The sequence below is a fragment of the Falco rusticolus genome, chromosome 9, assembly GCF_015220075.1.
Source record: "Falco rusticolus isolate bFalRus1 chromosome 9, bFalRus1.pri, whole genome shotgun sequence".
Taxonomy (NCBI): domain Eukaryota; kingdom Metazoa; phylum Chordata; class Aves; order Falconiformes; family Falconidae; genus Falco; species Falco rusticolus.
In genome coordinates this window covers 52,903,577-52,929,052 of record NC_051195.1, presented here as the reverse complement: position 1 = coordinate 52,929,052, position 25,476 = coordinate 52,903,577, and the positions used below count along the sequence as shown (strand labels likewise).

Here is a 25,476-nt window from a genome sequence, read left to right as displayed (position 1 = left end):
TTTTAAAGTAACGTTTTTATTATGAACAAATAAAATTTCAGATCAGCACAACCAGATGTCTGTTTCCATATTAGTAGAAATTATTTCAAAAAGGTTGGGTGGTTTTTTTTCCAGTACACAAAACAGAGATACTACTATGCAGAAATCCCTAAGCTGTGAAAAATCATATCCTACTCACATTTCAACAGTGACAGAGCTCAGACAATGTGCAGATTCAACTTTCCAATCCATCCCTGAACACCCCAACACTTGGACATCTGCTCTTCAAAATACCAGCGGGGCTGGGAACAGTTTTGGAAAACAAACGGGCCAGTGCGTACATCCCCCTCTGCCGCACTCGGCCAGGCGGCTCCCAGCCTCGCCACACGCCGGGAGGCTGGCACAACCCTGTTACAGGCAGGGAAACTGAGGCACGGAGCGCTTTTAAGTGACTTAGTCTCATGTCATGCAGTGAGCAAGCAGCCAGGCTGGGCACAGGTCCCAGGAGGACAGACAGCTGTTCTAGCCACAAGGTCCCGCTGCTGCCTTCTCCGCTTCCACCTCTCACAGACTCACTTAAGCTAAACATACAGACAATGCGTCCAGGATACAAACATGCCACCAAAAAAAATTAATATATATATTTATAGATGTGTGATATATATATATCTCAAACAAAGTTCTACTTAAAGTGTTGTATCTGTTTCTTAATCTAACAAAAATTCTAACTCAAATACATTCAAAATCACCTGCACCCACAATTCAATGTAGGCAATTAAATAATTAAGAAACCCCTTAAATGTTCGTAATTCAGAAAGAAAAAAAAGTTACGGCAAATAGCTGTCAATACTTCTATGTATATTAAAGAAAGATTTAAGGCACCCAGAGATATTTGCCAATCTACTGTTAAAGTGACTGGGCAAACACCAGGACTGTTTGGTTGCTGCTCCTCAGCTTCCACCCTAATTCCAGATTCTGGACCCCAAGAAGCACTTCAGATTTGAAAGGAACCCTTGATGTCAAACCCTGCTTCTCTGCTGACAGGATGTGAAATATTGCGGCATGTCACAGCATGCTTCTCTACTGTAGGGTACGTCACACAACACCTTAGGGGCACCAGCAGCAAGTAAATCATTCTGCCCACCTTCTCCCCTCCCCACACCCCTTTCAAATTGACTAGCTGGAGCAAATTCATCCTCTCTGGATATCACTATGAGTTCATATGGGTTTAGAGTAGACCGAAGTCACCCAGCAATTACAGAGCTAACAGTTTATCTTCTTTTTGAGGTTTGGTTTTCTATTTTTTTTTGTTGTTTTTTTAATTAAGTGGTAGGATACAACGCTAGGCACAACTCCCTTTAGCCCCAGCCAGCCTTCAGGCAGTCATGATGCTCAGGGTCTCCTGACACCAGCTGCTAAAGGGCTCCCTGCTCCATTCCTTCCTGTTGTACCTCTTGGCTGGAGACCACATCGCTCCTGACGGCTCAAAAGTTTGAAAGGTCCCATTGCTGAGCAATAACAAGGCCATGGTGGTGGCAGGGAGAGGAAAGGGGAGGAGGCGGCCGCCTTTTCTGAGTAACAAATGTGCTTTTGTTAAGGAGAACATCACAGAGCTGTCCTGGCTCCTCACTCGTTGCACAGCAGCAGAAAGCAAAGCTGCAGAGAGGATGCTGGCATCCATCTCTGCTCGTTTCTGCCCTCCCTAGCCTGCCCCAGTAAGGGAGACACTGCAAACCCCACTTCAGTGTCACCTCATTCCGGCCACCTCTTGTGCTTTCCTCCAGCTCCATTTGATGCATTTAAGCAAAAACAATACTATTGGTACAACTAATAAGAACAAAAATTAGTAATAATGGGGACAGTTGGGGGGGAAAAAAGCACGTTCAGCCCAGCGAGGGCCTTGGCACCACGAGACCCAGACAGACCCTAACCCCAAGCCTGAACTCAAGCTGCAGTCTCTGCAACTTGCAGGAAACAGCTCCCACAAGGACTTCTTTCCCCAGCATGCCCTCCAGCTGCGTACCCACATTGGCTCGGTGATATAACTGACCTTTTTGCAGGCTCAGCCACCCTCGCTGCCTTCCTCACCGGCAAAGGAGCGAGGTGGCAAAATAGCTCGCCAAGGGGACTGGGAGGCAAGCTAAGGGACTAACAAGGAGCTGCTTTCACCTCCCCTTCCCACTCCCTCAGAGGAGCAAGGGGGAATGTCAAATCACCTCGGTGGACCCTGGGTAGGGAAGCCTGGAGGTGGCCCACACCAGCAGCAGTGCCCCTCACCTTGGAGGTCTTGACTCTCCGGAGACCCTGTACCGCCTGGCTCTGCATCGCTGTTTCTCAGGCACTTGTTAATTGACCGAGCAGAGTCCTAGAGGACGGAGCCACCTACGCGTGTGGACACCCTCACCCCTCCCTATGCCTGCAGGCACTCCCTAGCCCTGTGCTCAGCACGGGATGCGGATCAGCAGGGCAGGTACGGACACCAGGACATCCACCTGCCACCCACCAGAGACCCTGTTCTTCTAGCTCATAAAGCAGCTTAACTCCGCTGTAGAGCTTTGGTTTACATCCTTCTCTCCCTCTCTGTTTTGGCAAACTCCCATTTGCTGGCAAAAATCTCAGTGGTGGTGGTGAACAGAAGCACCCCAGGCTGGTGCTGCCCCACAGAAGCCAGTGGTACACCCCTCCATCTGTCCCCCTCCTCGCTGTGGCTCTCTAAAGGGGCCATGGAGCCCAGGGCCAGGCTCTGCCTTCAGTCCCTCCTGGCACAGCACACAGTGGGCAGTGCAGGGAGAGAGGCTGTAGTGCCAGAGGGAGGAGGTAATAAGGTCACCAAGACCACCCTTCAGAGCCCGCTGCTGCCACCAGACTCCCCTGAGCCAACGGTGGACCTGGCTGGAGCTCCAGAAGTCTGGAGGCTCTCCTCTCCCCAGCCAGAGAGGCCATGTAGTGCGGGAGAATGCTTCCCAAGAGGCATCTCAGAAAGAGACAACTCTCTTTTCTGATGGCAAGGGAAGGGGAGACAGGGTTGCTTTTCCCAGGGAGAGCGACTTAGCCATGCCACATCTGTCAGCTGCCCCTGAGAAAGTAGAAGGGACAGAGGAAGGAATTCTGGGGGCAAAATGGTGGGGAGAGGGTCACTGACTTTGGCTCAACTCTTCAACTGGCTGGTACAGGCTTTCATAACTCCATGGTATGTAGCTGGCTGCGACGGCTGCTGCCTACCAGCTCCTCTGTCAGGAGAGACCGGGGCAATGTGAAGTGGGAGACAGGGTAGCAGGGCTGGAGAGAAAGAATGGAAAGGAAAAGGAGATCACAGGAGGGAAGGGGTGGCCTTGCATTATAAAGGCAGAGTCCTAGATCTTAAATACATCACGTAAAATACAGTGTGGGAGGGGAGTTAAAACTCATTATCATTATCTTAAGCAAACTGGTAGCATTATTCAGTAGTTAGTAAACAGAACATTAAACCTTTGTCCAGCGTGTTCAGAGGAGTCAGGAAGGGAGAAAGGGAGAAAAAAGGGAGGAAAGAGAGGTGTGGATGTGTGTGTGAAGGGGATCAGGAACTCAGCCACTCTTGTGACTCCCATCTCCAGTCCGCATTTTCCGAGCCAGGATGACTTCCTTGGAGACCTTCTTGCGATCGCTGGCCAGCCCCAGGAAGCACATGAGGTCAATGAAGGCTGTGGTTACGTTGAAGCGCCATCCAAACTCACTGGTGGAGTAGTCATAGGGGAAGGTATGGTGGTAGTTGTGGAAGCCTTCTCCTGCAAAACATGACCAGGAAGAGGATGTCGCGAAGCTCGAGGTGATGGCCCCTTTATCTTGGCCCAAAGAACCACATTCCAAAAACAGGCTCTGGATTGAGGCCAGGCTCCTTTCTCCTCTCAGCCCCATCTCACCTCTCTACAATCTACCACATAGCATTTGGGAATGATCCAGCATGCCCAGGCTGACCCAAAGGAGGCAATGACAGTCACAGAGGACCTATGGTGCCTTAGAGGAAAACAAGCATGTGGTGAGGAACTGAGAAAGGCTCAGGCTCACCAGCTGCACTAAACCACCAAGGAAATCTTAACAGCTTTTCCTCTGCCACCATGAGACACTTTCTGGTATTGGTTGAGCTACCAGCCTGACCTGCAGCAAGTCCCCAACAAGCCAAGCCAATCAATATTCCTACAATACTGGCAGTCCTAATGCCAAATCCAAAGGGCATTTCCAGGTGGGAATAATGCAGATAGACTTCTACAAAATTATCTACCCCAGTCAGCCACCCACTGTCAATGCTGGTTTCAATGCTCACCCCTTCAGGGACATCACCTGGACTTCTGCTCCTAACCCTGCTGAGTTTCTGCAGTTCAAGTCCCACACTACTAAAAATCCACAAGCAGGTCCTTTGATAGTGGAAACCAGTGCAGCCCCAGTGATGTACAGTGATGCAAGCCAGTTGAGGGTTTGGGACTGGGAGAACAACTCAGGCCAAACGCTGACCGTGGGATGTACATTCCTATGTCCCCAAAATTTTGGGAAAAAACATGAGATGATCTCGCTTGTCTCATCCCCAAGTACCCCCAAAATAACCAGCTTCCCTGAGAACACATCCAAATGTGCATCTGCTGGATTTCAAGTTGATCTCAAAGGTCTTTTCCAACCTAAATGATTCTATGAAATCTAAGACAGAGAAGCAGAGACTGCAGCATGTTTTTCAGTCTGGTGAATGGGGCAGAGAGACCTTTGAGCAGGGTAAATAAAATATTGCTATTGAGATAAGGAGGTGCTAAGTGTAGCAGAGTCCCTTCCAGCCTGGAGAGAGGCTGGTGGGAGCTGATAACCCCACTGCCCTTATGCACTCACTGGCCAGCCTGGAAAGCACCCCCAGATGCAAAGGCTGGAGGGGAAGGGTGCAGGAGGAAATGGGGACACCTGGATTCACAGAAATTCCTAGAAGCAGCTGCAGCCCCTAAGGGCAGTCTCTGCTCTATAGTCTACTTGCAGCAAAAGACATGAATGTTCAACATACCTAGGGCCCCCAGGCTGACCAGGGGGTTCTCCCGGGGGTTGATGTGCTGATCATACGGCCGGTTGCCAAACATGTGGGCAGCACTGTTCACTAGCCAAGTGGCATTGAGCCCTATGGTGTAGCGCAGGATGGTTGGAATGAAGAAGCTGATGATGATGGATTCATCCCAGAAGTACCAGGGCACTACAGTGGGCAGCGTGAAGCACAGCAACACCACCGAAGGCTTGTAGTATCTGGAAAGGAAGGGACCAGGAGGAAAGCGCTCAGTGGCACAGGCAGGACAGGAGGGATTGCTTCAGTCCTCCCTTTGGAGGATTTGTGCTCGGCTGTACAGGGAAAAATCAAGTGCAGAAATACCTCACCCCCAAGCCCGCATCTTCTGTCCTGGATGCGCAGAAGCCATGCCTAGAGACTCCCAAGTCTTGTCATCGGGCAGGAGGCTCAAACTAAAGTCCTGTTCTCCCTGTCTCAATCTCACATGTGCACAAGGCAATGTCCCAATCACCGTAAGTCCAGACACCAGCTGCTGCTTTTGGCCTCATCTGCCATTTGCTTCTCAACTATGCTGGTCCCCACAGAGGCAGCCCCTTGCTTGCAGAGGTCCTTTCTCCCGCTGCAGCCCAGTGCTGCAACTCCTCCTTGCAGACTTGGCCCTGCCTACCAATATACCCCAGGAACAAGTGCAAGCAACGAACACTTGTGCCACCAAACAGACGAACATGTAGGGTCCCTCACACTAGAGAGATGGGAGTAGAGGAAGCTGAGCCTCTCTGATGACCCACAAGAAAAATCCCAGGCACAATAAGGAGGAAAGCCTTAAATCTTGCTTGTTTTGTTTGGGACTGGACTAGGGACCTCTCAAGTGAGGGTATTTACTACATGGGTTCAGTCCCTCATCCCCACAGCCATGGTAACAGGCTTGCCTCCTCTGGGGATCAGTCCCAGCAGAGCCCCAGACAGCTGAGAGATACCCCATCCAAGAGGCACCCGTGAACCAAGACTGTCCTTCCCAGCTACCACCTCTCTCATGTCTCCATTTTCAAGTCCTCTTTCACCACACTATTTCCAGAAGACTGATGGGAGCGGGGCAGAGGCATGGCCCGGAAGGTGAACCACAGCATCTTCAAGGATGGCCCAGAGGCACTGCAGGTAGGCTCTGGTCCAGCCAAAGCAGCAGCTGGGCTGTGGAGGTGCTTTGTAGTGGGAAGTTCAGCTCACTGCTGGCAAGATGCTAAAGGGTAGGCGGGCAAGAAAGGGGTGTGTGAGGGCAGGAGGTAGCACCTGCTCCTAAATACTTTCTATAGGAGAGGCACAGCTCATTTCTCAGTTTATCCCACAGCACAGCCTTGGGCAGACCTAATATGCACATTTCTCACATGATGCCCTCAATCCCCTCATGCTCCATGAAAGGTGCTTGGGGTCCCCAGCCCATTCGCAGGGTTCCCACTCCATCCCTCATGGCTCTGCGCTGGGGCTGACCCCACCACTCACCTCCGCTGGAACATCACCACCTTGTCGGCCTTTATGTCACTCAGGTCCAGCTTCTGGCCCTTCTCTATGACATCCGGGTGCTTGCGCACCAACAGCCAGCCAATGTGGGAGAAGAAGAAGCCCCGCATGGCATTGTGTGGGTCTGCATCTGTCTCGGAGAACTTGTGATGGACACGATGGTCCCGGACCCACTCGTAGATGTCATTCTGCAAGGCAACAGGAGTGGAGACTTAGGGCCAGGGCTGGAGATGTTCCCTTCAAATTAACAAAAGGGCCTGAAACATTCAGACACCTAAGCTCCGTTGACCTGAACTTGTCTCAGTCACTTTATCTTTCATTAGGGTCTGGGGGTTTTGGCTTTTAAAACAAGAGGTTGGGTCTTCTTTGCTGCATCAGCTCAATTGTCTTTGAAACCCCCTGCTCTGGTGAGCTGCGTTTTCTCTCTCGGTGCAACAGGCTAACCTCGGGCTCTGCTTTGCACACCCTCTGCAGCATCACGGGCTCCAACTGGTCAGCCTGTTCCCCAGCCCCTGCAACCACGAGCCCCCATTGGCTGGTCAGTGCCTCCTCCCTCACACGTTTGGCTCCTGTTGGTCACCTGTCCCCATGCCTGCACGGGCCAGCTGGGACTGATCGACCTGCCCCTTCCATTCCTCCTGACATCTTCCATGGGTCAGCCTGCCTTGCTTTTCTCAGGATTGCCAAATCAGATCTGTTTAACTTGGGGGTGAGTTTTTTGGTGGTTTTTTTTTTCCCTGTTGGAAATTGAATAGTCTTAAAATTAAGGCCCCTCTTCAGAAACAGAGTAAACATATCATTTTGACGAGTCATCAAAAATACCCCCTTCAGCCCCACATCCATTCTGCTAAGCTGCAAAATCAATACAATTTGGAAAATGTCAAAGCTTTCATCATTTGTATTACGAAATGATTATTTTGGCCAGTTTTGAGAATAGATTTTAATGAGCCTGTGCTCATTCCTTTATAACAGGATTTCAATGTGCTTAAAGCCATGTCTTACACCATCCTACAAAACATGAAACACAGATCCAAGCACACATCTGTTGCCTGCTCCTTAATCTCCTAAGTACACAGGACTTTTCCTGAAAACACTTTGAAGGCAGGGAAGCTGCATAATCATCCCTATTTCTTGCCTGGCAGAGAACCTGTAGCAGAGATGCAGCTCAAATCCCTCTCAAGTGCTGTAACCACCCCTCCTCCTTCAACTGAGATAAAATGATTTACCTGCAGGCCACGCAACACAGCAAGGATGGACACGGGCCAGGATTCAAGTCTCACTTATTTCCAAACACTGGGAACTGCTGCCTTCCTTCCAGCCAAATCCTGAGCACCTCCAAGTGTCACCAGCCCTTACTGATGTTAGCCAGGGCTCGGTCACTCAGCATTCCCCACTAGTACACTGTCCAGCTGGGACAGAGTGAAATTCCTTCTCAGTACCTGCCACAGTGCTGTGTTTTGGATTTGGTGTGAGAACAGCGTTGATAACGCACTGATGTTTTTAGTTGCTGATGGTTTATGTTGATACCAAGTCAAGGACTTTCCCATTTCTCAGGCCATGCCAGCGAGAGGGCTGGAGGGGCACAAGAAACTGGGACAGGACACAGCCAGGACAGGTGACCTGTCTAGCCAACTAGTCTAGTGAACTAGCCAGAGGGGTATTCCATACCATGGAATGTCATGCTCTGTACAAAAACTGGGGGGGCAGGATTGGCCCAGGCCTGCTGATCACTGCTGGGGGACTGGCTGGGCACTGGTCAGCAGGTGGTGAGCAGTTGTACTGTGCATCACTTGGTGGGTTTTGGTTTGATGCTTTAGGTTTTTTTTTCCTTTTGGGCTTGATTCCTCTCTCTCCCCCCCCCTTTTCATTACGGTTGTTATTCTTCTTATTATTACTTTATTTTATGTTATTTCTATTCTTAAATTGTTCTTATTTCAACCCACAAGTTTTACCTTTTCCCTGATTCTCCTCCCCATCCCGCTGGGGGCGTGGAAGGCAGTGAGGAAGCAGCTGTGTAGTGCTTAGTTGCTGGCTGAGGTTAAACCATGATGTAAGCAGAGAAACAGGGCCATTACTCCTGCTAGAATGTTTCACCTGTGACCCAAAGCCTCTCGCATTCCAGACAATACATAGTGTCACCTAACACGAGAAAGTGCAGCCTGAAAGCTGACAGACAGCTTGGGCTTGCACATCTTGGGAGGCTTTCTCTGTCTCTGGAAATCCTTCTGCTGACGGCAAGAGACACAGATTTGGAAAGAGACCATGCACCGCAGCTGGAGCGTGGTACCACCTCATCTTCCACACCCTGTCTACAAACACAATCAGGGGTGTCAAAGCTGAAAAGTCACTATCTTGACCCAAACTTCAGCATGTTATCTTTTCTACAGATCTTACTTTGGGACCATCTCTAACTACAACCTTGTCTGAATATCATGGCTTTCTGAGACCATTAAGCAAAGCCTGGGAGAATGCCTCCTTCCCTGGGAGTTTCCAGCTACAGGCTATATAACCAGGAGAGCTTCTGTGCTGCCGCTGCCTGGTCTTGCACAGGTGGAGGAGCTGACTAGGGGCAGAGTTCCCAAATTCTCTGAGATCACAAGCCACAGGTCTCCGAGTAGCCAACAGTCATTTTCTGCGGGACCTCAGGTAAGATGAACTATAGTCTTCTCTGGCCTTAAGAGTCACCAGTCTTGTCTTAAGAGTTGCTACCGCCAACAGGAGTGAGGTAAATTGAAAATAAACCTTCTCTTGAAGTCATTGAAAGTAACTGTTATAAAAAAACCAAAAAATCCATGGGGAATGGTACTGAATTTTCAGTAAAACTTTGGATTAGTTCCTATTGAAGCTGAAATATCTGTCTGTCTCTCATCTTTGTCTGCTGCTATCCCCTACAGCAATAGCTCAGCAAATTCTTTCCCCCTCTGCCCTATAACCCTGTGAAAGATGGTCTTTGTACAGCACTAGCCAATACACAGCAACCCATCCCATTCCCTTTCTGAGTGCTGGACCAGTAGCTGGAATTAGCAGCTTGGTCCTTCCTCTTCCTCATGAAAGACTGTGGTTTGGTGCTAACGAAGGATAGGGAAGTCAATGATGTTTTAGAAAGTTTTTCAAGGCTAAAAGAAACCATTCCCACCCTATTTTGATTACATGTATGGGGGGCGGGGTGTCTCTGCGCACACTCCTGCACGTGAGCAAGCCTGTGAGAAGCCCATTGAGGTACAGCTGGAAGGTGGAGTGCCACTAGAGCTGCCTCACAGCAGCAAACCAGACAGACCACCAGGATTTTTCTGTGCCGTGCCAATCTGGGTTTTCACTCTGGCTTCTTCTAAAGGGCCATTTCTGCTACACTCTACAGTCCCTAAGGACTTCCTGGTTTGTTTTTGTTAGGGACTCTGAAGTGCTCTCCTAGCATTAGGCAATATCCTGAGGTGCTTATCAGCTGCCTGCAGTCACTTGTGCCACTCTCAGTGGCCCCAACCCTTCTCTCCTTGAAACACCACTGACCTGGGATGACTATGAAAGCCACTGGTGTGACTGTTCAGGAATAACAGGGTTATTCCTAAATACCACTCTTCTGAGCCAAAGAAGCATCCCCCTAACGGTATGATCTCAGCAAGTTCTTGATCCTTCTGCAGCAGCAAATTCCACAGCCTGGCTCCCCAGGCCCTGCAGATTCTCCCCCTTTATCAGCTGTGCAGCAAGAGGGTGAGGCAACACCAGGAAAGCACTTAGCACTTCCACACCTCTTTCACAGGACCTGCACCAAGCACAGGGAGCCTACACCTTGAGGGAAGGGTACATTCCCGCTTTGGAGAGCTATCCTACCCCTGGTCTTGGCTGACAGGTCTCTCCCCTCCCAGTTCGTCTCAGAGTCACCCTCTGTACTAGAAAAGGTGAAGACAAGATGGACTCCAGCATCGCAGTGTTAGATGGAAAGGGCAGGTTGTTTCCTAACAAGAGTCAGCAGGAGAGAGTAACCTCTCCATCAGCTTGTGCCCCATATCTGAGACAAGGGTTCAGGGGGGCACTGCCTTCTGAGGACCAGTGGCACAGGTGAGGAGATGCTTACCTGGAAGGCCATAGAGTTTGCAATAGTCAAGAAGATCCGCAGGGGCAGCGTGGCTTTGTAGGACCGATGGCTCCAGAGGCGGTGAGATCCAGCTGTTATCCCCAGAGCGCTCACCAGGAAGCACAAAACAGCTGAAGAGGAAAAGTAAGTGTTGGAGCAGTTAGAGCAAGTCAGCCTGCAGCAAAATTTCAGGCAGAACAACTCAAAGGCAGGCCGTCCCCCAAAGCTGTATAAGCAAGAGAGGCACCCATGGAGAGCACAGACTGAGGCAATAAAAGTGTGAGTGAGAGTGCCCAAGCTACCCTACCACAGGCTTCCTGAGCAACGTGGGGCAAATCACTTCAGCTCTTCATCTCTGACAAGGGAGGAAGCTCCCCTTTACAAGACTTATCTCAAGGGCTGGTGCTTCAGTACAGTGCCGTCTGTCATGATGCAGGACCACCAAAATTGTACAAAGCCACCACTTCCATGTAGCCCTTTGGTAACTGCTCTGTGGTCCACCAGGAAACAGCTTCTCCCTTTCCTCCCAGCTCAAATAATCAAGAGTCCTGCTTTCCTGTTTCACCACTCCTCACTAACCTCTTTTGCATTCTTTTCACCTGGAGGTAGTAGATCATCTTACAGCTCTTCAGGGGGACAGCTCAAGCCCAGGGTCAGGCTTCTCTTCTGCTCCCTTTCTGAGCAGAAGCTGGCTCCAGAAAGATCTAACCTACCATCCCACTGAAGTCTGGGCTTCACCTTCAGCTCCGCCACTGACTTAAAATTTTCCCAGAGGCTCCTGTTCCCAGGGTCTTTTTGATCCCCACCTCTGCCCAGCTCCTGCACCATTTAAGGAAGGAAACTTCAAGGCCAACCACTCACTGCAAGCCATGCCTGTGTGCTTCATGCATTCCCTCTCCACACAGGTCAGAGGGAAATCCTTGCCCCTCTGGCAGCCAGGAAAAAAAACCACATCCCTCTCCCTCTGGATCATGTGTTTATGTCCACCCTGGTCTGTATGTTCACGCAACCTCTGTAATTTAACCTGGCTTCCAGCACGTGGTCCTAGAACTAAAATGGAGAAGAGACCCAAACAGAGTCATAGCAGCATTACACTAGGAAGCTGGGGATAAGAAGAAAGTTTGATCTGAAGATTAACTCTTTCTCTAGGAAGGAAGTGTCAGGAAGTTCGGCAGAAAGATGGAGGACATTCAACAGCTTGCCCTGCAAGCTCAGACATGGAAAGGGAAGGGTGCACATCTGTGCACAGGTCAACTGATCCACATTCAGTCCCCTGGGGGAAGGGATGCCTTCTTACCAGTCCCCCTGGGGAAACACCTTCCTTGGTATAAATTTGCAGATTTCAGCCAGTTGGATCAATCATGAAAACAGCACCTTATTCTTACTCATAAAACCATGGATAGGAATCGCTAGTATGCTTGACAATACCATGCAGTCCAGCCAAATGCCTCTAATCAAGCTTATCTCACACCTAGGAAATAGGTACTCTGCCAGAAACTTGTCTGGAATCAGAGCCCCGAGACATGGACAAGGCACTGTAGCCCTGCTCTTTCATTCAAAATAACCCAGGCTGTATTTCCTATCATCTCCTGTTCTGTCTTCCTTCTGTCACCTCCTTTTTGTTTTTCTACATTCCAAACCTAATCTCTTATCTGCTAAAAGTCTGTCTTGTCTGATTTAACATCCTCTTCTGGCCCCTTAAACTTGCACAAAGTGCTCCTCATTCCCATCCTGCTGTGTAACAGTGATGTTCCCTGTCTGCTGATCTGACTGATGTCCCATCTTCATCCTCTCCCTCAGCTTCCCCACCTACTACTGAACACGGTGCAAGCCGCAGACTAGCACACCCCTGCTTCATGTCTCTGCGCACCTCTGCAGTCCTTTGGAGGAGCCAAACACTCACTGATCATAGCAGATTTACAGGGTGCAAGAAGGGATGAAAACGCATGCAAATACAGCAGGATCCAGCCTCTGCAAGAGACAATGGAGCTGAGCAAAGCTCACAGAGCTGGCCAAGCCTACACAGGGAGAAGGGAGGGATGCTGGAGCAGGGCGTTTAGTTCAGGTCTCCCCTTGGCCTTACTGGCAGGACAGCACTTAGGCTGGACACCCTGAAGGTCTCACACAGCCCCATGACGCTGACTCACGACCAGTTCCCTGTTGGTTTTAGATTTTGAGACTCATTTTAAATCAGTTACTATCCCCACAGCTTCATACAGAAGAGCAAACCTTGAAAAAGTACCTAACATACGACTCTGATTTGCAGAGCCTCTCTGGCCTCAGATACTGCAATAACAATGAAACCCACTCCTGGATGTTTCAGACACTTCCTACTTGCGGCAGAAGGGTGACTCACCACCATTCTCCCTCGAACATAAGCAGCTGTACCCTGCAAACCACATTTCATAAAACCTCTGGGCAACTTCATGCCTACAGTGCACACCCCAGTAGCTGAGGTAGATTTCCAACGGTGATAAGAAGTTTATGGCAGAGCTGAGAGCAGCATCCAGGAGGCTGGATTTAACTTCCAGCCTACACAGTATGAAAAACACCAGACAGGGAGTCCATGATAAACAACGGCAGCTTCCACTGGATGTGGGGGACAACTTGCTAGGGAAAGAGTCCAGCTCTCCACTGTGGGGCAAATAGGCTTGAGTTAATGGTGCACTGGGGACAGAAATTAACTATGCAATCATTCATGATCTTCAATAGTGCTAGAAAGTAAATGCCAGGTTACGTGAGTACAGGCCCTATTTATAGTCCTGAGTTCAGGCTTCCCTCTCTGGTGAATCCTCACATGCTGACTGGGACTTTTTTGGTAACAGAGGCCTCCAGGAAGACAACCCTGGCAGAGGACTGTGGTATTTCAGCTTTGCAAGAAGGAAGCTCATCTGTGTCTCTTTTATAGAGGCAATTCTCAGAATTTGCCTGTGGATATCAACATCAGGAAAAGATGACACCAGCAATGAAGAAATATCAGCAAGCACATGGAATCACAAGAGATGTGTAGTGGGGGATACCAACAGACCCAGAAACCACACAACCTAGTACTTGCTTTCAAGGAGCCTTGCCTGAAAGCTTTTGTTAGAAATTTGGAGGAATATCCACTGCTTTCAGGTGCCCCAGCACAGAACAGCCACAGCCTTCATCCAAAGCCCATGAACCTCCACAGCTCACGTTGACTTCTCTTGGAGCTGCGTCCCAGGTCAATGTAATGGCCTCTCTAATGTAACTCTAATTATAGTCCTGTGCTGCCTTTCCTCTTGCTCATATACAGCAGCTGTAGTTTATCTACTGAGCAGACACTTTTTGTGGGAAAGGAACTGATTCTCAGTCTACACATACATGGCGTATCCCCAGTCCCAGGCACCCAGCCCCGCGGAAACCCAAGCCCTACCTGGGGACCATTAGCTTCAGCAGCCATACCTAGGAGTTGTGACAGTGACAGGACATAGACAGCAAGATTGAAAAGCCTGGTGGAAAACAGAAGAATCCAGCACCCTAATGACTCAAGAGGGTTCATCCCCACAAACAAGTACAACAATGATCACTGCACAGCCAGGGAATCAGCATCTCACAGGGAAGAAGAAAAGCTCCTCCAAGATCATCCACTAGGAATGAAACTGGAAAGAGTAGAGGTGAAACAAAGCAGCACAGATTTTCACAGCTGCCCTGTGATGCTGCCCCAGACTGAAGGACTTAGGACTCCATCAGCTGAGGTTTCAAAGTCATCTTCCACACCAGGCTTTGAAGTATCCAAGAGACTGTCAGCTCACAGGTGATGCTCCCAATGACCCATTCAACTGAAATACAAAGAATTATGACCTCTGGCAGTAATATACACCCAGTGCTCCAAAAACTAAACCCAAAACATTCCAGATTCAGTCATGTCTATATGACTCACCAGCCTTTACCTCTTTAGGGCCCAGATTCAGACCTCAAGTTATGATGGGAAGTCAGGAATGTGCTAAAGGCATTGTCACCTGCAGTCAACACCAAGGATGTTTACACAAAGAGGTGTCCCTGCTCCAGCAGGTGTCCTTGGGCTTCTGCTCAGTGCAAGGGAAAACTACAGCTTTCCACTGTAAAATCTGGCAAAAACAGAACTTCCCCTCCACACTCAGAGGCGAAGCACACCACCTGCTAGTTAAGCCTGGAGAGGACACCAGAGTGGGAAGGTGCTGCCAGAGGTAGTCTTGATGGGAAAGTAACAACTAACTTCTGTAAACATCCCCGGGGGTAGCACTAGCTGAGATTTTCAGGCTGTCAGCGTTGACTAAATTACCCAGCAAGACTCCCCTTGGTGCAAAGACGACGCAGCAGCAACAGCAAACGGTATCACCCCACGTTTCTGGCACTGCAGGAAACTGAGGTGTCAGAGCACCATGTCAAGAGGAACCATCACTGTTTTACAGACATTGTTGACCAGGCCAATAGGGGGTTAACACAAAGTATCGTCAGTCTGCTGCACCTGAGGGCCAGGAAGACAACCTGCAAATCATGTTTCCAGGGAGGCTCAGAGCAGTTAGAGGAGAAACTGCCAATCACCTTTGTGTCCTGCCCTCCCAGCCTTGGTCTCTGTGCCTTTTGGCAAATGACGGAAATCTTCCCATGAGCCCTGAGAAGACTACAAGACTTTGTCAAGTGCAGCAGAGAGGACAGTAAATAGAAGGGGAGCTGGCTAGAAAGTGAGCGCTGGCAGGGCTCGGACAGCTCTCATTATGGTGAGCTCTCACCTGATCAATCCCAGCTCATTCTGGGAAGCTCTGTACCAGAAAAGAGATCAGGGGATACAATGCACACAGCAACGCAGAACAGCAAACAATGATGAAGGCAGGGCTGGAGAGCTTGAGAGACAAAGAGGAATTAGCACACAGAGAAATGAAAACAAAAGAGGACACAGTCACCAATATAACTGGTTTCAGAGGGACAGGAACATCAAGGAGACAGTGGCCTGGATGAAGAGAGTGTAAGCAAGGGATTGCTCCTTAGAATAGAATATAGAAGGTAGATCAGCTTCCAGGCACCACAGCTGCCTGTAACATCACAGCAGAGAACATCTGGGGCCATGTTAATTTTATATCATATGTACACAGCCTAAGGAAGGAACGATCTGAAAAAAAAACAAACAAGCAAAACCCCCAGCAGCTCCGGAACTACCACTAGGAGAGTTCTCCGCCATGAGCTCATGGTGTATCACTGGGAGCAACATAACTCTCTGCTGCTCTATCCCTATGCGTAAAATGGGAACTGTCGTCCTCTCCTCACTACCAGGTGGCGCTGGGAAAATAACAGCAAGTCACCAAGATGACAGCCACAGGTGCCTTGCATGTGCTAAAGGAAGGTATGAACCAAGAAAAGGGCAAGGCAAAAAGGAGCAAGGAGCCTTGCTGAGAAGTCAGACCTGTGGAGGATCAGAGTATCCCAGCTCTGGTCAGCACTACAAGAGAATGGACTACAGGGGAAAGCTCCGATTTGGTGGCAGGGTGCAGGGAAGGGTGGCCCTTTCCCAGAACAAGTGCCAAGGATGCAGGACAGGGAGCTCTGTGAAGCTACTCCAGCTTTAATAAAGCAGGATGGATCTCCAACCAGCCCAGAACAGTGCGGCTCCCCCAAACTCCACGTCCTTCTCCCATTTCCAGAACATCTGTCACTCCAGAAGCCACCAAGGAATCTCACAGTGCCTCACAGTGGCAGGAGAGCAACTGGCACTTCACATCAGAGTTTACTGAGGAAGGAGAGCAGGAGAGACTGGCATCAAGTAAAAAGCAAGGCAGATGCCCACGAAATACCATGGGACGCCATACAGACATCTCAAACAGGCTCGTGGTGGCAAAGACGCTGCCTCAGAGACCATTTTGAGGTAAACTGGGGATTAGCAGAATGCAAAGCAGCATTAACCTTCTGGATCAAGATGCTCGAGCACACTCAAGCATCTCAGGGGAGCTCAAGGGAGAAGGGTTGGATGGATTTGGAAATCACGGTGCACCTCAGCAGCTTGAAATGAAACTAATAAACCCAACTCACCTTTTCCCTCCTCCTCCTCCCCGCAAAGCCCTGAAGATATCTGGGTGGGGTTGGAGGACCCGGGCTGTCAGCTCTGAGCCTGGGGACAGAACATGTAGAGCAAGACCAAGAGCCCTGAAACACTCCTCCAAGGTCATACTGAGGCTGCGTGTTCTGTCCAGCCTTGCCACCCCACGGAGGAGGGCAGCCTGTCAGGTTTCCACAAGGGAAAGGCCCAGCAAAGTCTTCTCTCAATGACCCCCTGAAAGGCCACATGGGCTGCACAGGGAACATGCCGGTGTCTCTGCTTCTGCAGATGCTACAGCCAGCCTCTGAGCAAGTCCTGTGGCTCCCAGTGATGCTCATCCCCCAGGCCTCTGCCTGCAGGAGGCCGAGATGGTCCAGGAGGAAAAGAGGCAGTGGCCAGCCAGTCCAGCCACAATGCTGATGCTTGTTGCTCAAAGCCATTGACCGACCAAGTGACCCTGAGGGTGTGACTTTGTGGGAGCACCACTGACACTGAAAGCTGTGCCAGCAAGTCTCAAACTAGAGACTGTTGCTTTTTGATTCAGGATGCTCTGTTTCACAGGAAGGCAGGGGCTGGATGCAGGCTCTTGACCTCCCCACTGGAAACCGTTTGACTTCTTGACTCCTCCAGGGGTCCACACAAAGGCTCATGGAAAGCAAGGCTCCCCCACAGCTTGGGCCCTGGGCCCAGCTGCCTTTCAAGTAGTCAAAGGAGAAGTCTGGTTCCTACCCAGGGCAAGGTCTCTGAGAAAGGGGAGCTTTGCCTAGCTACCTTCTGCTGGGTTGTCCTTTCCGCTGGAATTTGCTGCCTGGAGAGCCGCTTATTTATTTTATGAAAGTTGTCAGGCTTAGTTCTGGGATGATGGGGTCTAATCCATGCTTTTTTAAGATAGAGAGACCTGAGATTCAGACTTAACTCTTGATGTTTACCTTCAGCACAACTGTATTTTGTCTCTTTCCCCGCAGACTCACGTGGAGGCTCTGAGGGGATTTACCCTCCCCTGGCAAGGACAGGAATGGGTCTTGTCCTTGGGCAGCAGCCTCATGCCAAATCACACCCTATATCTTGCCTCCCCAGGCACCCCTTAAGGTGCTCTTGCTAGCATCTTTCTTCCCAGCTTTCTGGGACTGTCACAGTGCTCCATGAAACACTCTCTGTGCTTCGCTCCACAAGTGGCTGCACATTCAGGTGTGGGCTACTTCCAAGCCTAATGCCTGTGAATTCAGTTTCTTCCTCTGGCAGCCAAGCAGTCCCCTGTCAGATCCTTCCCCCTCACACGTGACCTTCCAAGAGACACTAGCAAGACCTCCCACAACTTGCTATGAAGCTGCCCAAGCAGCTTCTTCTAACAGGAACTCTCCACTTACTTCCTTCTCCTCCCTGAGTCTGTGGGCCTGTAGGGAAAAAAAATACCACCCAACAGATTTTGGGTTTGCAGATGCCAAGAAACAAACAGAGGAACATGCTTACCCCATGCCAGTGTCTGGATCTTTGCAGAAGGTATCAGCATCAACCCGAATATGGCCCCTAGATGCAGCAGGCTCATAAGGATGATATTCCTCCAGACGTATCGCACAGGGGGCTTGGGGCCCTCTTTCTCCTGGTAGGTCTCATCAAAGAGATCGTCTATCATGCCCCGGTCTCCTGCCAAGTCCTCATGATTGATTAAGTCCTTTCCCACGATGGCATCCCCATTCCTGGCCACCCGGGAGGTAAGGGTGCCAACAGTGGTGGTGCTGGAAGCGGAGGAGAACTCCTTGCAGAGGTGGCAATGGACATTTTAAAGAAAGGAAAAAAGGAAAACAAAACAAGAAGTTGGTGGTTACCAATGCAGGGAGTAGAAACACGAGCAGCTAGGCTGGCACTACCTAGACTCACAGCCTGCCATCTCCCTGGCAGGCTCCATTCTTTCAGCTGAGCCCTTGGCACAGAGAAGAGCATGCTCTGGCCCCATGGAGTCATGGCCCGAGAGGGAAGGGGCCTGATCGTTATAGGGAGAGGAGGTATATGGCAGACAGGGTGCAGAAGGCACAGAAAAAGACCTGAAAGCCAGTCCTTTTTCCACAGTGGCTTGGGCGAGATCATTTGCAGGCTGCAAGGTTTTTCATTTTCCTTCGGTTTTATTAGTGGGCGTTTTTAGGTGGGCTTGTGGTCTGGACTTGTGTAGAAGCAGACAACAATAAAGGAAATCTTGTGAATGAACAAAGAGGAGGGAGATAAATAAAACCTGTCTGAAACACAGTTTTATTGTAAATCATGGGGCTGCTCCTGATATCCTGCCTCTTTGTGTCACCCCACCAGGGATCACTGGGAACATCCATAGGGGGATTCCTCTGGGGTGACTCCTCCTCTCCCCCTGCCTCACCTTCCAGGCTGGGACATGGTGAGGCTGATGTGCTCGGAGATCAGTGGGCAGAAGCAGCCGAGTGATAGACCTATGACTCCCACCCCATGCCTGCTTCTAAGCCCCTTATCCCACTCCCACTTTCCACGCTGGACAAAGCGAGGCAGGGAAGGCTGTCCTCCGAGCCGAGGCCACGAGCACGCTGACAGGAAGTTTTAAGCTGCAAGTTGGCTCAGCCTGGCTCCTGGCTCCCTCCTGTAACCGTGACACAACATTCCCTCTGCACAGGCTTGTTTGCCCTGGCTGAGTGACAGCCTGCCCGACCAGGCATGCGTGACGAAAGGAGCGGGCAGGACTGGCCCTAATGAGACAGGTCACTGAACCCTGAATCACTGATTTCCATCTCCATCATGACAGCCGCGTGCTTGCTGGTGCTCGCAGCCCTTTGTCAGGCCGGAGCTCCGGCCCCGGCGGGGCTTGACCCATGGGGTGCCAAGTGCACGGACACAAGTGGTGGGAGGGAACACCGCATGTGACCCCTGGCCTCCTGGGAACCTGCCCCAGGGACAGGTCCCCCCACACCCGCACCACGACTTCCACACGCAAAGGGGCACTAAAGGCCAGTGGGAGCCGGGACCGTGGCTCCAGGGAGCACGGCCAAGCTGGGAAAGCTCCTTTCCCAATAGAAGTCTCTCCTGAATCAACAGCAGATTTCCACCCAGGCACCTGGCATTTGTAAAAGACCACCATCCTGCCGTGGCCTGGTTTCTTCAGGGAGGCATTAAAATCAGGCCAGGCAGCTTACGTGGCCACCCCAACTCCTCCCTTTCCCAAGGGCTGAAACGAGAGGGTTACAGACACACCTTCCTACAGGGAGGAGCTGGCAAAGCTGACAGATTCCCCACCTTTGGGAAGTAAAACTATCTCTACAGAAGGAGCCCCGTAAGTTTTTCCTTCTGGAATCAAAGGTTAGAAGGGAAAAAAACTGGACACAAAGTATCCTGCTGCTGTCACTGAACCCAGGCAGCCGCTGAGCTTGGGACCAGCTCCTCTGCATCCTGACTGCTGGCCATCTCTGCCTGCTTTCCTAGTCAGTGCTTTGAGGGTACGATACTCCGAGCTGCTGGCAAATTCAGAGGCAATCCCCCCACCAAAAGGGCCGTGAGAAACTTCTTCTAATCCAGAGATTAGGTAAGAAAAAGTCCTGCCCATTCCAAAGTGTCAGATATTCTCATCTGGCATTTTGGCAGGAAGGCACAATTTTCTTCCTTGGCTGGCAGACAATCTACCAAAAAGACCTAAGACTTGTCTATGCAGGAAAAAATCCCCAGAGAGATCTGGTGGTATAATTAGATGGGTAACTCCCCATATGGACATGCTGCTTCCAGAGTAAGAATGTGGGGTTGGTGTTGCATTTTTCTCCTCTGCAACAGCTTATGTCACTGTCAAAGTTACACGGGGCAGAGGAGGACGAAGGAGAGTGCAAAGAAAACAGCAGAGGAAAAAAACCAAACTCTTCTTCCAGAATTGTAGTAGCCACAACATGAGGAATTTTACCAGCATACCTATGCTGCTGGAATTACACTGATATAATTGAACCGGTCATTTCTCACATGTAAACTACCCTTACATCAGAAGGGCTATAAAGCAGCTGTGAAACACAGCTCCATCATTACAGACTTGGTGGGGGGAGCATGGGGGGGGAAGTGGGAGGGAAAGTGGGCAACCGTTTAGCTAGACCAGAGAAATGAAGAAGAAAGAGGATTTTTACCCCCTTATGGCCATAGCAGCTCTTGTGGCTTCCACCAAGGAAAATGGGAATATGATTGATCCAGAGTCTGCATCTGAGAGGGGGATGAGGTCAGCTAAACCATTTTCCTGAGCTCTCCCTCATTTCTGAATGACTTTGCAGCTCTCATCTGCAGAACAGATGTGTTCCCCATCTCCCCCTCTGCCCCCCTCACCCTACCAGTGCTGAACACACCATAGGTGATCCTGGCACCCAGCCAACTGCAGCTCAAAGGCTCCCACGCTGGGTTCAGCCTTGGGGCCCCAGGGCACTGAATCTCAGGTCCAGTATATTTGAATATGCCCAACGTGACCCAGGGACAGGATTCTTTCCAGCCTCCAGGATATGCCCTAAAATGCATGCCAAGGCCATGAAACATGGTCTGAGCTCACTGCCTTTCGCATGCGTTTTGGGTGGGCAGAGGAGTAAAGTTCTTTACATCACAGCATCCCTGGAAGGTCACAGCACGTGCACAAAAGGACAGGGCGAGACCCTGTGTGCTGGTGACAGGCAAGACAGCAGGGCTGTGATTTACTTCCACTCCTCAGCACAAGCAGAAGGGGGAAGGATGAGAAGGCTGGAGCAGGAATACCAAAATCCAACCCCTGCCTCCCCTTAGGCAAAGGGTGGCTGCCAGGAAGGGCAAAAATAAAATGAAAATCTCTAAAGATGCAACAGCTCTGTGTATCTTCCTGGTGCCGGGCTGTTACTCAGATCTTCTTATGCCAAAAATGGGCAGTCTCCCCACTGCATGTTTGCTCAGCTCAGGCAATGCAGACAACAGTCATTCATTTCATCTGGGCTGCTTTCACCTTGCGTCTGTCCTAGAGACGCTCCCTGCTGCCACATTTGACTTAGAAACACTGCAAGTGAAAGCCTCTTCTTGGTAAAAAATAATCATTAAAAAAATTAAGACAATAATAGTAAAAAAAAAAAAATAATCACAGCCTGAGCGTTACCAAAACCGCCACAACCTCCTGGCACAAAAGCCTTTCCCGGACAGCCTTTACCACCATGCCGCGACGGCAGTTTCCAAGACAAACCTGCATTTGACGCCCGGCGTGCCCGGGGCGCGCGCCGCGGGCAGGGACCCCGAGGCCGCTACCGGCCTCGCGCACGCTGCGCCGCGAGGCTCGGGCGATGGCCCAGGCCAGCACCGAGCGGCATCGCCGCGCCACCGAGAAGCGGCACCGGGAGGGCACCGGCGCGGACACGCGTGCGCGAGCGCGCACGGACACGCGTGGATGCCCAGACCCCTTTCCCACAAGACAGCCGCCGGGCAGCGCCGCCGGCGCCGCGGGGAGGAAGGGGGAAGGGGTGAGGGGAAGACAAAGCCCCGGCAGCCCCCGGCCCGCCGGCAGCCCCCCACTCACCTCCTCCTGCAGCAAGTGCGCAGGCATGGCCGGCCTCGTCTCTGGTCCTCGGCGGCGGAAGGCGGGCGCGCAGGTCCCCGGCGGCGGCAGAAGGCTGGCGGCGGCCCCTCGCCCGGCGAGCTGTGCGGCCGGAAGGCGGGCGCGGGGGTATTTAAGCGGGGCTGCTCGCCTGGGGGCTGGCGGGGTTGGGCTCTCCGCGCCCCGGCCTCCCGGTGACCCCCTGCCCACGGTGGGGATGCGCGGGGTCAGCGCGGCGGGCGGCGAGTCGCGACTCTCGGCGTGCCCGGGAGGGGAGGGGGGGCGGGGCGCGCCGGGGGGCGGGAGGAAGGATGCCGAGGAAGAGTAGGATGGCGAGGGCCAGGCTCTCTCATGATGCCTGGCTGCTTTTTTTCCTCGCTTTTTTTTTTTTTTCTTTCCTCTTTTTTTTCCCCCTCCTCCTCGCGAGCCGATTGGCTGCGGGAAATTTGGTGCCACCTCGGCCCGCGCTCGCCATTGGCCGCCCGCAATCTGCTGTTCGCTCCCCGCGGCGCGCGCCCCGCGCGGCCCCGGCCCCGCGCGGCCGTTGGGGGTGTCGGGGCGCCCCCTCGCCAGCTGCTGCGGCGGGGAGGGAGGGGGCTTCAGCGCAAAACTTCCGCGCCGTGTAGGGGGTCTGCGTGAGAAGCGTGTTACACACACATGCAGTAAGTAAAAATGGTCCATCTCTGCCAGGGAAAGCACACCCACAGCTGTGTGTCCGGGTCAGCACGTACTCTGTTCAGGTGTTTATCTCGATACGCAGCAACAGTCTGGAAAATGTTGGCTGTAACGTTTTACGTAGAATCCTGGCCGTTTCCCCCCAGAAAACAGTCCCTTTTGGCAGAGGGTGGAAGGAAAAAGGAGCCGCTCAGTTTGCTGTCGGCTGTTTTCTGTAACAAACCTGCTCACTAGCCAGTAATGCCAGCAACAGGAAAAGCCAAGCTCTATCCCAAGGAGACCTTCACCATTACAAGTGAACAAGAGGGCTATTACAAGTACAACCTTGCCCGTGGCAGAGCCTGGAGACGGCTCCCCTAACCCCACCATGTGGTCGCTGTGCCAGGCACCCTCAGCCCCTTGGCACCAAGGCTTGGGGTGCCCTAGTGCCACCACCCTGGCCAGGACCTGTTTCAGCTGCTTCCCCCACTCATGCTGTGTCCCGTGTTCAATCTCTGTCCCCCGCTGACACATGAGTCATTCTGGGAGTGTAACAAGGATGTCAAAAGCCATTTCAAAGTGTGCCTGTATCCCCTCACATGCGTCCTGCCTGGGAGGCTACCCTGCAGCTGTGGAGCTGATCTGCGAGGTGCAGGTGGGCAACCAAGACCTTGCAGAGTCTGTCCCTGGGCTGATCCTGCTCAGACGTAGCAGGGCTGATTCAGTGGCAGCTGTCAAAAGTGAGCTGCATTGTAATCGCTGGGAGGGAAAAGCGACAATGAAAAATAACAGTAGCCCAGTTGTTCTCTGCATTTAGAGGTATTCAGAAAGGGGGAAGAATATGCCTCTCCTTTTTCATTGCACTGTGATGGATGAAGAGGTCTGAGAGGAGGCGGTGTTTAAGTTTTACATCAGGAACTTGTGTCTTGCCTACTTTTGGAGACACAGCACTGAAACAGGGAGCCCGTGTCAGAAGATGTTCCTAGATGGTGAAAGCTGTTATGAGTCAGAGAGAAACTTTTAACCGTCCCTTTTAAGACTCTCCATTAAACGTTTGGTTAACAACATAGGGTTACCAAACACTGGGGAGAAAGGATGTTTTAAATAAAAATTCTACCTACTTTCTATGTGAGTGTTGGAAGAACTATAAACTGTGCTATAAACTACCCTAAGGAAATCCTACTCTTGCTATTTCCAAAAGAAAAACAGACAGGAAATAATAATAATATTAATATTATATTATTATTAAAGTATTATTATTAATAATAAAATAAAGCAGGTGCTGATACTTGTGGATTTAAAAAAAATAATCTGCAGTTCATGCCACATAGGGAAAAATAATCAAAATGCCATGAACCAGGGGGAGAACTGGCAATGATACCAGTGGGTGACAGTGAGGTTTTTGGGGATTCAGTGTCTGCAGTTTTGCAGCTAGTCAGACCCACCAGAGCCCTGCCCTTTCCCACCAGTTTCTTTCCTCTGATGTGGTGTGCAGGTAAGAGGAAACGTACAGGACAGCTAGACTTTGTCATCCTCTAGCATTAACACCGTGTCTGGCTGCTCCCACACAATAGGAATTAGTTTTATGAATATTCTCCTGCTAGGTTATCGTGGGAGGTGACCATCACACTTTTCTTGCACAGAGGAAGAGATGGATCTTGACCATCATCTGGGCTGTGTTCACCTGCCAGGTTTCAAGTCTCACATGCTTGGGACAGCCCTGAGGAAGGCCCTTCACAGCATGGCCCGTTTCTCCAGCTGGCAGTGTGATCACTTTTGAAACAGGTTAACGCTCCCAAACATGGCCACGAGGTTCAGGCACTGACATCCTGACAAGGTACGCAGGGGAGTTTTCTTTCCCAGTCTTTAGATTGCAGCAGCTCCAGCCTTGGCTGTTAAAAGGTTTTATGGCCCTTTGTGGGTTGGAGGCTTGGCTGCGGGGTGCCAGCCAGGCTCCCTCCTGCGGAGGGCTGCTGGCCAGGGTGATAGCCAGCACCCTGTGCACCCCTGCCCCCCCCACCCAGCACCCTGCCCATCTCCATCTCTGCTGCAGACTCCTGGCTCAAGCTCTGCTGCCTAAGGCTGGAGACAAAAGGGGGAGTCCTTGGGCAGCCTAGGTGGGAAACCAGAAATGTCTGGTACAGACACAGCAATACAGCTTAAACTGGGCTTTTCCTGCTCTAGCTTCTATCTCTCCAGGCAGACTTTTTCCTCCTTCCAGGGAGAGCTGCCCAGCTGAGCCTTCAGCAGAAATACGTACCTGGTGGAGTTCACCGATGCTGTTTAGCAAAGATTCAACTTCAGCCATCATCCTCAGGAAACTAAATCAATTCTTCCGCACCTGGTGACTGCTGCCTAAGGTCATGGTCTTTCATAAATGAGCTGATGCAATGCCAGGGCCGTGGCAGTGATGAGCAGAGCCATGCCATGGGCAGTACAGGCCATGAACTTCAGCACAGGGTTTCTTTAGAAATGCATGGTCTCATGTAAGGCTGTTTCCGCCTTACTGAGAAGCCCTCCCCACAGATTCATGACCAAACTGAGGCACTGTGCTAGTGAAAAGCTCTTGCAGAGTACTTCTTTTCAGAGGCTCTCAGAGGTTTTTTATCAAGGTTGGGGAAAAGAGAGGCACAAACCAGCAGTGGGCTTTATCACAAGGCATTCTCTGTGAGCAGAGCCCACATGAG

General features: G+C 51.1%; 1 protein-coding gene across 1 annotated transcript; it reads right to left on the bottom strand.

The window, feature by feature from the left end:
• On the bottom strand, positions 1-22,482 carry SCD (stearoyl-CoA desaturase). The gene is made up of 6 exons (XM_037400612.1): positions 22,118-22,482; positions 18,082-18,367; positions 10,578-10,708; positions 6,488-6,693; positions 4,997-5,229; positions 1-3,743 (listed from the first exon to the last, which is right to left on the bottom strand). Exons 1-6 carry the CDS (start codon positions 22,142-22,144, stop codon positions 3,544-3,546), a joined length of 1,083 nt encoding a protein of 360 aa, XP_037256509.1. The 5' UTR covers positions 22,145-22,482; the 3' UTR covers positions 1-3,543.
• Between the last annotated feature and the right edge of the window lie 2,994 nt (positions 22,483-25,476).

Excerpts from the sequence above, each read along its gene's own strand:
- SCD (XM_037400612.1), bottom strand. The coding sequence starts at position 22,144 with ATGCCTGCGCACTTGCTGCAGGAGGAG. Across the intron at positions 18,368-22,117 it reads CGCACTTGCTGCAGGAGGAG|GAGTTCTCCTCCGCTTCCAG; the intron begins GTGAGTGGGGGG and ends CACCTCTGCAAG. Across the intron at positions 10,709-18,081 it reads GATCCAGACACTGGCATGGG|CTGTTTTGTGCTTCCTGGTG; the intron begins GTAAGCATGTTC and ends TTTCCTCTTCAG.